General features: G+C 41.9%; 1 protein-coding gene and 1 long non-coding RNA gene across 3 annotated transcripts in view; one reads left to right on the top strand and one right to left on the bottom strand.

The window, feature by feature from the left end:
* LOC309364312 overlaps positions 1-13,327 on the top strand; it is a 768,778-nt gene that overhangs the window by 726,296 nt on the left and 29,155 nt on the right. The window lies entirely within an intron of this gene.
* Positions 1-13,327, bottom strand: part of IARS1 (isoleucyl-tRNA synthetase 1) — a 79,416-nt gene that overhangs the window by 53,393 nt on the left and 12,696 nt on the right. For both annotated transcript variants that reach the window (XM_081901174.1, XM_081901173.1), the window contains exons 7-10: positions 10,687-10,804; positions 6,723-6,870; positions 3,214-3,301; positions 1,169-1,229 (exon numbers count right to left, since the gene is read on the bottom strand). In XM_081901174.1, the coding sequence (XP_081757300.1) occupies positions 1,169-1,229; positions 3,214-3,301; positions 6,723-6,870; positions 10,687-10,804 (415 nt within the window). The remainder of the gene's footprint in view (positions 1-1,168; positions 1,230-3,213; positions 3,302-6,722; positions 6,871-10,686; positions 10,805-13,327) is intronic.

Below are 13,327 nucleotides of genomic sequence, written 5' to 3'. Positions count from 1 at the left end.
TATGAATACCAAACAAAAGCTTCCTGGATGGCTCAGTTGGTTAGAGAGTGGTGCTGACAATGCCAAGGTTGCAGGACAGCTGCATATTCCTGCATTCCACGGGGTTGGACTAGATGATCCTCAGGGTACCTTCCATTAGATATTATTCTATTAGATATCTATGAGACACCCTCCAGAACTGAGGGACAATTTAGATCAAAAATAGCCATTTTCTAATCAGGGTGGAATGTGGGTCTTTGCATGCACACATGACAGAGCACACAGAACCGACATGCAAAGGTGGCATCCATACATTTGCATATGATACACCCACAATTTCCCTGATCCTTCATCTCAAACAAGGCTTGGGAATATTCATGAGAAGATGCGGTAAGGACTCAGGATGATTAAAAAGGTTCTAAAGCTGTCAAGGCGAAGGTCACGGTGCACTATGGATTGTTCTAAACTGAGTACAGTAGTTCCACTGAAATCAATAAACTTAAGTTAGTCACTGTTCACAGACTTCAATGGATCTGCTCCAATTATTAGCTGGACGCAGCCCTCTATTGTTCCACAAAGGGAAGCAAAGCACATAAAGCTACCCTAAATTTATTTTACACTGCAAGCCTATACATATCTACTCAAAAGTAAATTATGCAGAGTTGAATGGAACTTACTCCCAAGCAAATGTGTATAGGATTACAACCTTCGTATCTTAATGAAGCCAATTTGGATGGGATTCAACTAATGAGTCCCATCAGGGGAAGCCCTGGGCAAAGACTGATACTCCCAGTACAACACTGTTCTATTGCAAAACACAGTAAATTTGAGTCTCATTAATTAAAAGACTGGGTCATAAGATCCCACATTCCGTCCCCAAACGCATCTACATAAATTGATCCTTCATGGATCAAAAGGGTTGATTTTTCCATTACTTTTTATAATCCTGAACAATGCTAACGCCATTTGAGAAAATTATGGCGTTAAAACATCAAATCTGAAAGGATTTGTTTTTATATTGTTTTAAATTTATTAGAATTTAATTACTTTTTAACGATTATATTTTATGTTTCTTTATTTTCTTTATTTTCTCTGTGTTCTTTTAATTCGTGTAAGCTCCCTTGAGTCCCAGGAAAAAGGCAGGAGATAAATAAGTATTATAATAATAATAAAGACACATACTGCTCACCTTGATAAAATACTTGAAAAGAGGTTTATATTTCTTCCCTTTAAGGGTAACACCAGGAAACCTGAAACACATTTCCCCCCCAAATTTAAAAAGTTTCATTTATGTACAATATTTATAAACAGCTTTTCTGCTATAGGAGCCATATGCAACATAATAAAACAAGACATTAAAATAAAACTGCATGGAAGTACTGCATAAATATCAAGACAACAAGCAACAGAATCTCCATCAGCAAGTTACAATGATATAAAAACTTCTTGGAACTCCAAGAAAGACACTAACTGAGCAAGCCTAGGCGGCCTAGAGGGTGCAAAGTGGCAGATCTACTACCACTTCCCAAGTCCTACTAGTTTGTGGCAACGCAGCAGGAGGCGGGGATGTTGGACCTTTCCTCCTACATCTTTTCTTCAAAATTTCCCCCCATTGGTTTCAGTGGCTGGGAACTGCTCTGTACTGGTGAGAACCAAGGGCCCACTTCACAGGCCTCCTCAAAGAATGAGTGGGCCTTGGATCCAATCCTCTCTGTCCTACCTTCACCCCCAATGCCCTATTTCAGGGCTACTGCTCACAGGAACTCTACTGGCAGGAGTGCTAAGCCTACTGCGTTTTCCACAGGGGCCTCCACAGTGAAGTGCCCACCCTGCTAGCGAAACCTTTCTCCATCAGCAGCAAGGCACTAGAAGCTAAGCCTCTTCAGCCAATGAACCTGATGAATAGGAATACTTGGCCCACCTACAGTGGTACCCCGCTAGACGAATGCCCTGCTAAACGAAAAATGTGCAAGACGAAAGGGCTTTCCGACATTTTTTTCTGCTTCGCAAGACGTTTTTTTCTATGGGGCTTACTCGCAAAACGAATTTTTTTCCGTGGTCTCCCTTTTTTTTATTTTTTTTGCCTTTTCTGAAAGGCGCTAAGCTCCTTATCTCTAAATTGCCACTTATCCGCTAATCCGCTAAGCGCTAAAAGCCGCTAAGCCGCTTATCAGCTGTTTTCCCGCTTATCAGCTGATCGGCTGATAGCAGAGCTCCGCAAGACGAAAATCCCTGCAAGACGAAGGCTCCTGCAGAACGGATTATTTTCGTCTTGCGGGGCACCACTGTACACTTTTTTAAAGAGGGACAGCCACATGTCTGTGTTGCAGCAAATACAACTAAGTTTTGTGGTACCTTAACGACCAACAAATTTATTACGGTATAAGCTTTCATGGACTAACTAGAAGCTGCAAATCTACATAGTTTTATGTGTGCGGTGGTGGTTTACATTCCAGCAAAGCATTCCTCAACCTCCTATAAACTGGCTGGAAGGGGGTTGGACTAGATGACCCTCAGGATCCCTTTGAACTCTATAATTCTGTGATAAATCTCTGCTGTTCTATTTATTTCAGTTAAGACTTTTTTCCTATATCTGGAAAATGAAATCTGCTTCGCTTTGTAGATGCTTGAGAAAATTGCAGCAGGAAAGGCAGTGAATGACAAAAAAACACTCTTAGGAAAGTATTCTTCAGAGTTTGTGACAGTTGCAATTCTTAACAAAATTCTATCATCTTTGGTCCTTTGATGTGTGCTTTTTTTATATTCGATGGCCTTAACAGAACTGGGGCGGACACAAAATTGTGCAATCCTGGTTCTTTAAAACAAATGGGAGCTTTGCCACTGACTTCAATGGTTTTGTGGATGGCACTTTAAAAACCTTGATTTTAAAACAATTATGCCAATAAGAGATAATTGAGATCCAGAATGCTATTGTCTGAGTCAGATTGAGACTTGGAGAACCCTACTTTTCAAAACCAAGTTCACACTCTAACATTATCGATAAGAAGCTGCATAAAAATAAAGTCACCGCTTTCTACAGATTAAACTTCAAATCCAATGCAATCTTCAGTGGCAGATACCAGTTCTTTTGAGAGACTGCCACACATACAAGCAATTTAATATATTATGGCATCAGACTAAGAAAAAACAACAATTCTTCTATTCTCTTACCTTGCAATGCAATTATTTATAGAATGTGGAATTTAGAATGTATGTACCAATTTATCTACTTGCCTGTCAAGTATTGCATATTCACTTTCAGATTTGTAAAGGGATGCCAGTCGAGCTTCCATCAAAATGAAAATCTTCCCTGTATTTTTATCTGAGGAGGAAATCCATGGATGTTAATATTCAATTGCTCAACTCTTACATAAAGATATATGAAAAACAGCATTAGTATGAAGATGCCAGGCTCATTTCTGCTAATTAAAATACCTCTTACACTATTATTACAGGGGCCAAGACCAAATAAAGACATAGGCTATTACACACTTTTAAAAAAAAACCACTTCCAAAATCCAAATCTGTACTTTCAGACTCAGCACAGGCATCACACCAAAACCATGGTTAAAGGAGCTAGAATCTGAAACCAACAGTCCAGCTCTCCCTACCCAAGGCCCATTTCTTGGTGGTGCCTTCAAAAGCAGAACCTTCAGTTAGGAAAGCTGGTCAAGTCAGTTTTTATAGCGCAACAGCACAGCTCTCTCAAAGAGGTTTTCAATTATTTAAATGAGACAAATGAATGGAAGTATTAAAGCACAATTGTTGGCACAGCACACGCCAATAACACGTGACCCTTCCCTTCAAACCAAACTGAGATCTGATCTGCCTGAAGCCCCACTGTTCTTGCCCCAAGCTTCTCTCAATGCTCCAGCTCTGCCACCAAACTCTGATGTGAAGAGCATGTCTAAAGTTTTGAACATGACAACAACCCAAGCTGATTGTTGGTCTTGCAGTGTCCTCTGTATCCATTGCCTCATAGACAGCAAGCATTGCCTACTTTCACAATACAAGATTAATAAGAGCAGCAAGCTTTTCCAGAATGAAAATGCTCTGTGGATACAAAGGCCATATTCAGTTTCCAAAATCTAAAAAGGTTAAATTGTGAGGATGGGAATTCTGCTTCCAGAAAGCAACATACAGCAAACCAATAAGAACTGAATATATTTCTCAGATTCTGATGCTTGGGCAACAGCAAGACCCAGAGATTCTGGGAAAAGGTTGAAGGGACAGAATTCCTCCCCAGATGTCTTTATGACACACTTCTATTACTGGTTCCCTCAAGACAGGATGCATGCTGTGTTGCAAAGCAGAAGTATGCATAAATATTACAGTTAGGGCACCAAGGGGGTTATATTTCTTTGAACAAAGAAGTTCATGTCATTAAAGGGTATGAATGACCTTTGGATTGGAAAGAAAGAAAGCTACCAAGCACTTTTCATGATGGACACTTTGGCTATGAGTGCCCAAGAAAGATATCCTGAAACAACTGGGAACTGTGTGGAAGGCAAAATACAGATTTATAAGAGGCAACCTTTTTTTCTGAATACAAGTATTAATTGTTGCAAAAATATGAATATGTTTGCATAATTCTTGTTGATTTATATACTGAAGTTGAGGATTTAGCTATTCCAAACTGTCAACCAAACCGTCCTTGTGCAGCTCTTGCAAAGATAAAATTTTGAAGAACCATGAATGCCTTAGCTCCATGAAAGACAGGTGAGATATGTGCAATAATAAGATTAAAATTATTTTAATGGTAAAAAATTAGGTGGAAGGTTCTAACAACCTTATTTAGTTGGGAAAAAATATGCCTTCAACTGCTATCTTGCAATTTGTTATATAGATTTCTATTAGCCTTGTATTTCAGCATTCACCTGGTAACTAGAGCAACAAGGGATTGCATGCAGGCAAGGAGCAGGCTGGCAGAAGACCACAGCAGTGTTCCATCCCTTCTCTGTGTGCAGCAGAGAAACCAAGCAGGCTGTCAAGAGGAGTAAAAACCCCTCCTCTACACCCAATATAGAAATACAGTTGTCTGCTGTAGGAGGGTGGCACTCTTAGGTCCTCCTGAAAATATGTACACTAACAACTTTTATGGGCTTATGTACAAGGCTGGTTTATGTATTTTTCTAACTTTTCTTTTCCTTTTGTATCAAATATTTTTTGTACTGCTATATGTTTAATAAACTTTGAGAAATATTTTTTTTAATGAAACAATTGCTAGAGTTGTAGAGAGAAGGGATGAGCCCCATATTTCATAGACATAAAACTCCTCCCATCTTTGTGGATCACTGCAATTCAGTCACCTGGTGGAATGAGCCGCAAGACTGAGAAAATCTTGCAAAGGCTTTCAAAAAGCCTTGAGCAAAGCAGTGTAGCAGTAGCGAAGAATAGATGTGTGCTAATTTGGGAGGAAGCAATTCTTTCGGCCATTATGGCTTTGTTCAGAATATTGCTTTAGAACTCGAGAACTATCAATTCAAAATTTCTAGGGAGTGACTGGGTCAGGCCCAATTTACTACTGAGGCCAAATTTGCAGAGGACGTAAGTGATGAGCAACAAAGAGTGGGAGACAGTAATTTCAGAAACCGCTTCATCTGAGCTGAGGAGATAGCTCTGGATGTTTCATTTGTAACTCTGTGAAGGGATCAATACAGCTCTACATGATATGCATATGTATGTGCAACTTAAGGCTCCAGATTCTTGGCAGGCACACCTCCACCTGGCATCAATGTATGAAGTCAGGTGTGAGGCAGATAGGCACAGTTTGGGGAAAACAGCCTGGTGGGGCGAACCGAAACCAGTATCAGGCCTAATTAGCCCCATGGGCCAGAGGTTCCCCATCCCTGGCAAGGGGAATGCACTCTGCACCTCCTCAAGAGCATCTAACATATTCTTAATCCATGCTTTCCAGGGAACAGCCTGGGCACTGAAAACAGATTACAGGGTTCAGCCCAGGCAAACTGATGTACCAAGTTAGATAATGGCTGTTGATTGTGCAGAGTTCATCTCAGGCATATTCTTGCTTATTTTGTGGGCCAAGAGAGACCCACGCTTGAAAAGAAGCTGCACCACTCATGTTGCTCTCCATGGTTAGCTGGGACTGGAAAGGATATCTTTATTGGAAGGGGATTAGCCTAGCCTGCAGCACAGAGCTCAGCAGAAGACGCACCAGAGATTCCCTTACAAGGAAATTTTCCAATTATCCTTTTAGCATTAGAAGGCAGCTTGAATCATCATGGGTAGGTAAATCAGAGGGCACACCAATTAGATAAATCATAATAAATTAAACAAAAGCTACAGGAGTTTGGAGTGAAGCACTTTATGTAACCATTGTACTCTCCCCCATTATGCTGCCTTCCCGAGATTTATTATGACAACAGCATGAAGTTACTTTCAGGTTTTTTGTTTTCATTAAGATGACAGAACAAAAGTGAAAAGTTACATCAGCTTTGCAATAAGCCACTTGCGTATTTGACTGAAGGAAACAACTCCTGCTGCTGCCAGGCAAGTCAAGTCAATGTACATGCTGTTCTAGAATACAGCAGTACATGCAGGTGGGCAGGATGGAGAAACATGTTGTATGGGTTGGTTACAAAAGTTGCCATTTGCAAAACCATGACTACAATCCTATGCATGCTCACCTGGGATCAAGCCCCACTGAACCAACTGGGACATACTTGCAAGTAAGAATGCACGTGAAACCACTAATTGTACGGCATAGCATATTTTGCACTTGCCTTCCACCTTCACATATCGCAAGTCTGGGTTGACACAGAGGGCCAGGTTGCTAGGCAGAGTCCAAGGGGTTGTCGTCCAAGCAACTAGAGAGATGCCTTCATCTTCTTCCAATGGAAAGGTAACAATGACTGAAGGGTCTTGGACATCCTCAAATACAGAATTAGAAAAGTTAGAAGCGACGTGGAAAAAGTTAACCCTTTTTATGCACAACAGAGCAAATAATGAAAGCAAACTGTTATGGCCAACAATATTCTTAATACTTTTTACAGAACATGATTCATTTATCAAAGGCTATGGCAATCTTCTTAAAACAATCTTCTCCATAGGCTACTGATTGTTAACAAATAGCCCCATTTTAAAAAAAAAACCAACCTATCCAGATTTTTATGTAATTAACTATTTAAACTGAGATCAGAAGCAAAACACCATTACCTAGGTTAACCAAAACAAGAAATATTGCTAGATACAAACAATGTGGCTATTGTACTAAGAGGTACAGCAGAGGCACACTCCAGATAGGCATGGAGCTAATTTGTAGCTTCAAATTAAACAACTATTTTTGTTTATCTGTATGTAGCTGCTTCAAATTCTACAGGTCTTGAGTTTAGGGTTGACATGAATCCAAGAGCACTGCCCTGTACTTTTACCTATAACCTATTAGGGTATTCACATGATTACAATAAAACAGCACCGTCTATCCCCATCTGCCTCTTGGTTTTTTTACAGCACTTTCATTTCCAATATTCAGTTGTTTGCCAAGTTATACAGTGTTCAGGCTCACATGACTCAGGTAATGTTAGGATAAGGTGAGTGTCAATGATTTGAGTCCCAGATTAAAAACTGTTAAGCTGGAGAAGATTCCATCCCTGCCTCCCATTTCTTCTAGCACTTTTGACAGTCTGGATAGCAATCTTCAAAGGTACAGCATCAGAAGACCTTGCAATATATTAATTTTTGCACTGCCAGCTCTCCCTGGTTCCTTCTTCACACCCTGAGTAAACTCTGGTAATTCCATTAGTGTTTGCCACTATTTATGTTAGAACTAAGAATTACTCCAGAGGGAGTTCACTCACTGAGCATGAAGCTCACTCAGCAGCCAAAACACAAGCATGCTTTCCCCGTTGTTATTATATAAAGGTAAAGGTAAAGGTACCCCTGCCCGTACGGGCCAGTCTTGACAGACTCTGGGGTTGTGCGCCCATCTCACTTAAGAGGCCAGGGGCCAGCGCTGTCCGAAGACACTTCCGGGTCACGTGGCCAGCGTGACAAAGCTGCATCTGGCGAGCCAGAGCTGCACATGGAAACGCCGTTTACCTTCCCGCTGGTAAGCGGTCCCTATTTATCTACTTGCACCCGGAGGTGCTTTCGAACTGCTAGGTTGGCAGGCGCTGGGACCGAGCAGCGGGAGCGCACCCCGCCGCAGGGATTCGAACCGCCGACCTTTCGATCGGCAAGTCCTAGGCGCTGAGGCTTTAACCCACAGCGCCACCTGTGTCCCTTGTTATTATATAACTGCTAGCAATTCTGTTCAGTCTCTGAGCAATGTTGTATGCTGCCAGCCACCTTCACGGTTTCAACAAATACTAAATATAGTTGAGCAATTTTCACTGAACATTTATTGGCATTTTGCAAGATGAACAACACTTCAGCTGCAGAATACTAGTGAGTTATTTTTCTTTTTCCAATGCCTTCTAAAATAAGCTTACTTCTCAGGAATACAAGCTTTGTGTTAGAACATGGGATGAGCCATTTGTGCACTTTGTGTTCAGTTTAATACGCATTTCAGAGGACCCCAGGAAGCTTAAGAACATCACTCTTTTTTGTTGCTAAATAACTTGTTTTTGTAGTTCTTGAATTCACATACAGAATGGGAAAAAACTTTTTAAAGAAAAGAACCACCAAAGTTATTTTTTGTTCTCTTAAAAGTCAGCTGAAGCCTGTTTTCAGAATTCTGAGTTTTGACAGTGTACACTCCAAAAAACTGAAACACTCCAGAACACTTTGCAGGAAAACCAGTGATAGCATAACACATTTTATTCAGTAGAGTGTAACAGAGAATTCTCAATTCTTATGTTTACTTGGAAGCTCACATAATGTGCTGTTCACTATATGGAAGAGAAATTAATACCATTTTGCAGATTTACTTTGTTTAGTCTACAATATCCTTCAGGTTCAGGATTTGTTACAGCATTACAAAATCCAAAAAAACATCACATTTTGGGGGTCGGCACTGACATTTTTAAATAATCAGCTGTTTAGAAAAAAGCAACTATTCAAAATCTAAACAGCAGCAGCTTCAAAATTCCAACTACACACACATACAAACAGGGTGCCAGTAACCTTAATTTCCTAAAAGCTGGCCAACATAAAAAGTTATTGGATCCCAAGCAGGTTAGAAAATTATGGGTTAGAAGCAGCAGCTCAAGTTTATTTTTTTTATACTACTCGTCAACAAATAGTTCTTAGAGTGGCTTACTATAAAAATCCAACACTATAGCAAACAATAAACTGGCAGATTAAAAAGGTCTCAGTCAAAACCCAAAAAAACTTTAAACAACGGTGAGAATAAACAAGACTTTGCTGGAAGATGACACAGTTGACAGCAAACAAGTCTGGAAAATGTTCCAGAAGGGATGCCACTACCAAAGAGTCTATCTTTGAGGTCACCATCCACCACCTCAGGTGTCAGTGTTTCCACATCCTCAGGCCACAGAAATATAGCACAAAATCCACATCATGCTCAACATACTACAAGAATCTATTGAAGACTGCAGATCGGATGAACAATTCGCAAGAGCCCAGTATGCAACTGGAGCAAGATGCTATAATGTTCTGTACAAGCGGTCACCAAAATTAGCCCACATACAAGGTAAAAAGGTAAAGGACCCCTGGATGGTTAAGTCCAGTCAAAAGCAACTATGAGGTGTGGCGCTCATCTCGCTTTTCAGGCCAAGGAAGCTGGTTTGTCCTCAGGCAGCTTTCTGGGTCATGTGGCCAACATGACTAAACCGCTACTAGCATACGGAGGACCATGAAGGAAGGCAGAACGCATGGAAGTGCCATTTACCTTCCTGCCGCAGCGGTACCTATTTACCTACTTGCACTGGCATGCTTTTGAACTGCTAGCTTGGTGGAAGCTGGGATGGAGCAATGGGAGCTCACCCCCTCGCACGGATTAGAACCGCCGACCTTCTGATCAGCAAGCCTAAGAGGCTCCGTTGTTTAGACCACAGCGCCACCCATTCCCCACACAGAGTACATTACTGTAGGCTAAACAGATCCTAGGCCCATACTTGCCTACCCACCCAAGAATATGAGACAGAGCAGCAAAGGCAGTGCCAGGTTTAAGGGGGCACCAAGCAAACTGTCTTGTGCAGCTCTCTCCAACCCTGATGCTGCTCCCTGCAACCTTGGTGCTGTGGCTGCCCCAACTTTGCATACATAAGCACCCTGCCTGCCTTCTTGTTGTTATCTATCCCTCCACTCTCATACCTGCACTTGCTGCCCAGCCTTACCACCACCACCATTTCAGGCATAGTTGGCACGGCAGCCAGCTTGGCCAGGCTAGGGTGTTTGTGGAAGCCTAAAGATGCCTGCCACTGCTTTGCTTTAACTCTATAACTTCCTCAGAGTGCAAAATGAATGGCAATGAGCTGAGCCACTCAGATGCTACCCGTTAGGCTGCAGAGCCACGGGGGGCATCAGAGCAGCTACAGGGCACCGCTTCAGGTATTTGGAGCAATGCTTTCTAGCACACTGTAGCCTGCTGCTACAACGGTCACTAGGAGGCCCCTGGCCTATGGCATCCTGGACATATGTAGGGTGGCAGATGGACTTATGCCACTTGGTCCAGTGGCATAAGTCCATCTAACAGCAGCACTGCACAGGAATCTAAAATATTTATTCAGCTTTAGATCAGGTTGGCAGTTAAAAAAAATACAATAACATAACAAGCCTACATACCTTATAATTCTGGTGAGACTCGAAGTTAGAAAGGGGTGTGTTACATGCTGTTGAAAAAGGCATGACTTTAACTCCTCGGTATACCAGTCCTTTGTCATAAAGCTGCTTGAAAACCCACCTAAATGAATAAATAAATAGCAATTTAAGCAAACAAACAGAACAAGTTTGTTTTATTTTAAAAAATTATAATTATTAGAGAAGTCAATTGACCACATGTAAAAAGAAGGCACAGAACTTCTGCCCAGAACTACTTTCCTCCCTGGTGAGTTTACTGTAAATAACTTTTTTAAAAAAAGCATTTTGCCCTTCGGTATCTTATCATGCAAGTTGTACTTTCCAGGCCAAAAGCACAGAACATAGAGCAGCAACTACATTGGAGTACAATTTTTAAAGGGTAATGAATACTATCTATCTTAAGTTGCTATAGCATCTGTAGAGATTTCTAAGGTCAAACAATACAGATGTTGCAAGCACCAAGAGAAATCATCACAGAAACACTTCTCATCTTACAATCAGAAGTCCCCCTTAACAAGGCAGGAGGGGAGTTTATAGGATGCTGTGTCACCCTAGAATAAATTATAAAATGTATTTGCTTTATTAACCCTGGAGCCTATTCACTATTCAACCTGGCTAACTCTGTAACTTGTCATGCTCTCATTTGGTATACTGACTTTAATACTTTGCCGTCCTGCCACACCACCTACCCTGCTGCCTCGGCCACTAGCAGGGAAGCAGTGCCAGTATCAGGACTGATTTCTGGCAAAAAATCACTGAAATTGCCTAAGATTTTGGTGGAAATTGGCGCTGGTGCCAGGTGGGAGCTTCATCACACTTCATGGGTGGGCCTAACACAATGCATAGCTAAAAACTGTAGAATTTAATGCCACAAAATGTGGTGATGGCCACTAACGTGGATGGCTTTAAAGGGGATTTAGGTCACCAATGTATACTAGTCACAATGGCTAAATTGCTTTCAGTATCAGAAGCAGTATACCTGTGAATCCCAGATGCTGGGGGACACAAACAGAAGAGTGTCTTTAATAATAATAATAATAATAATAATAATAATAATAATAATAATAATTTATTATTTGTACCCCGCCCATCTGGCTGGGTTTCCCCAGCCACTCTGGGCGGCTTCCATAGAAACCAGAAAACACTAAAATATCATACATTAAAAACTTCCCTGAACAGGGCTGCCTTAAGATGTCTTCTGAATGTCAGGTAGTTGTTTATCGTTTTGACATCTGATGGGAGGGCGTTCCACAGGGCGGGCGCCACTACCGAAAAGGCCCTCTGCCTGGTTCCCTGTAGCCTTGCTTCTCGCAATGAGGGAACCGCCAGAAGGCCCTCGGCACTGGACCTCAGCGTCCGGGCAGAATGATGGGGGTGGAGACGCTCCTTCAGGTATACTGGGCCGAGGCCGTTTAGGGCTTTAAAGGTCAACACCAACACTTTGAATTGTGCTCGGAAACATACTGGGAGCCAATGTAGGTCTTTCAAGACCAGTGTTATGTGGTCTCGGCGGCCGCCCCCAGTCACCAGTCTAGCTGCCGCATTCTGGATTAGCTGTAGTTTCCGAGTCACCTTCAAAGGTAGCCCCACGTAGAGCGCATTGCAGTAGTCCAAGCGGGAGATAACTAGAGCCTGCACCACTCTGGTGAGACATTCTGCGGGCAGGTAGGGTCTCAGCCTGCATACCAGGTGGAGTTGGTAGACAGCTGCCCTGGATACAGAATTGACCTGCGCCTCCATGGACAGCTGTAAGTCCAAAATGACTCCCAGGCTACGCACCTGGTCCTTCAGGGGCACAGTTACCCTATTCAGGACCAGGGAGTCCTCCACACCAGCCCGCCCCCTGTCCCCCAAAAACAGTACTTTTGCTCACATGCTGCTTGTGAACTTCCCACAGAGATCTGGTTGGCCATTGAAAGAACAGAAATCTGACCTAGATGAGCTTTTGGTTTGATACTGTATTCTTATTACAGTAGACACAGTAATGCACATTTTTAAAATACAAAGTTATTATATTTTATTTCTATATTCCAAAGAAAAAGAAACTAGTAACTATTACTAGAGGGGAAATCCTCTCTGAGAAAATAGATATAAATATCATGCACACACAAAATTCAGGAGCTGCATCACCAGATGACTGAACTGCTAAGCCAAATTCAAGTCAACGATTCCCTCTTGTGGAATTTTTTCTAAGTGCAGGAAAAGCATTCTGTCTTTTCCTGCACCATCTTTCATTTTTACAGCTCACAAATGTTTGTGCTGCCATTAGAATGAGACAGTTCAATTCTACAAGTACAAGCAAAAGCTGAATTTACAAGATGTCTATCTTTCAGAGAGGAAATGTAACATTAATAACTTTCAAGTGATCCAGCAATGGCTCACATATCACGTACTGTTAAACTGAATCGTGCCTTGGTGCTAACTTGCAAGAAGGCAGGATCTCAGAGACGAGGCTGCAGCTGAGCACTCCTTGCCCAGTCCTCCTGCTGCCAAGCTACCCAAAGCTAAGCCATGGTTCAACTTAGCATTCTGTCCAAATCACAGACCCCCCGTTTGTCTCCTCAAGACAAACCATAAGCTGTAAACAAAAAAAACCACCCTTTTTACAGTTCTTGATTTGCCTGGA

This window comes from Podarcis melisellensis (assembly GCF_964234715.1).
Source record: "Podarcis melisellensis genome assembly, chromosome: 2".
Taxonomy (NCBI): Eukaryota; Metazoa; Chordata; class Lepidosauria; order Squamata; family Lacertidae; genus Podarcis; species Podarcis melisellensis.
The sequence above is the reverse complement of the archived record's forward strand: the minus strand, read 5'-3'. Positions and strand labels throughout refer to the sequence as shown.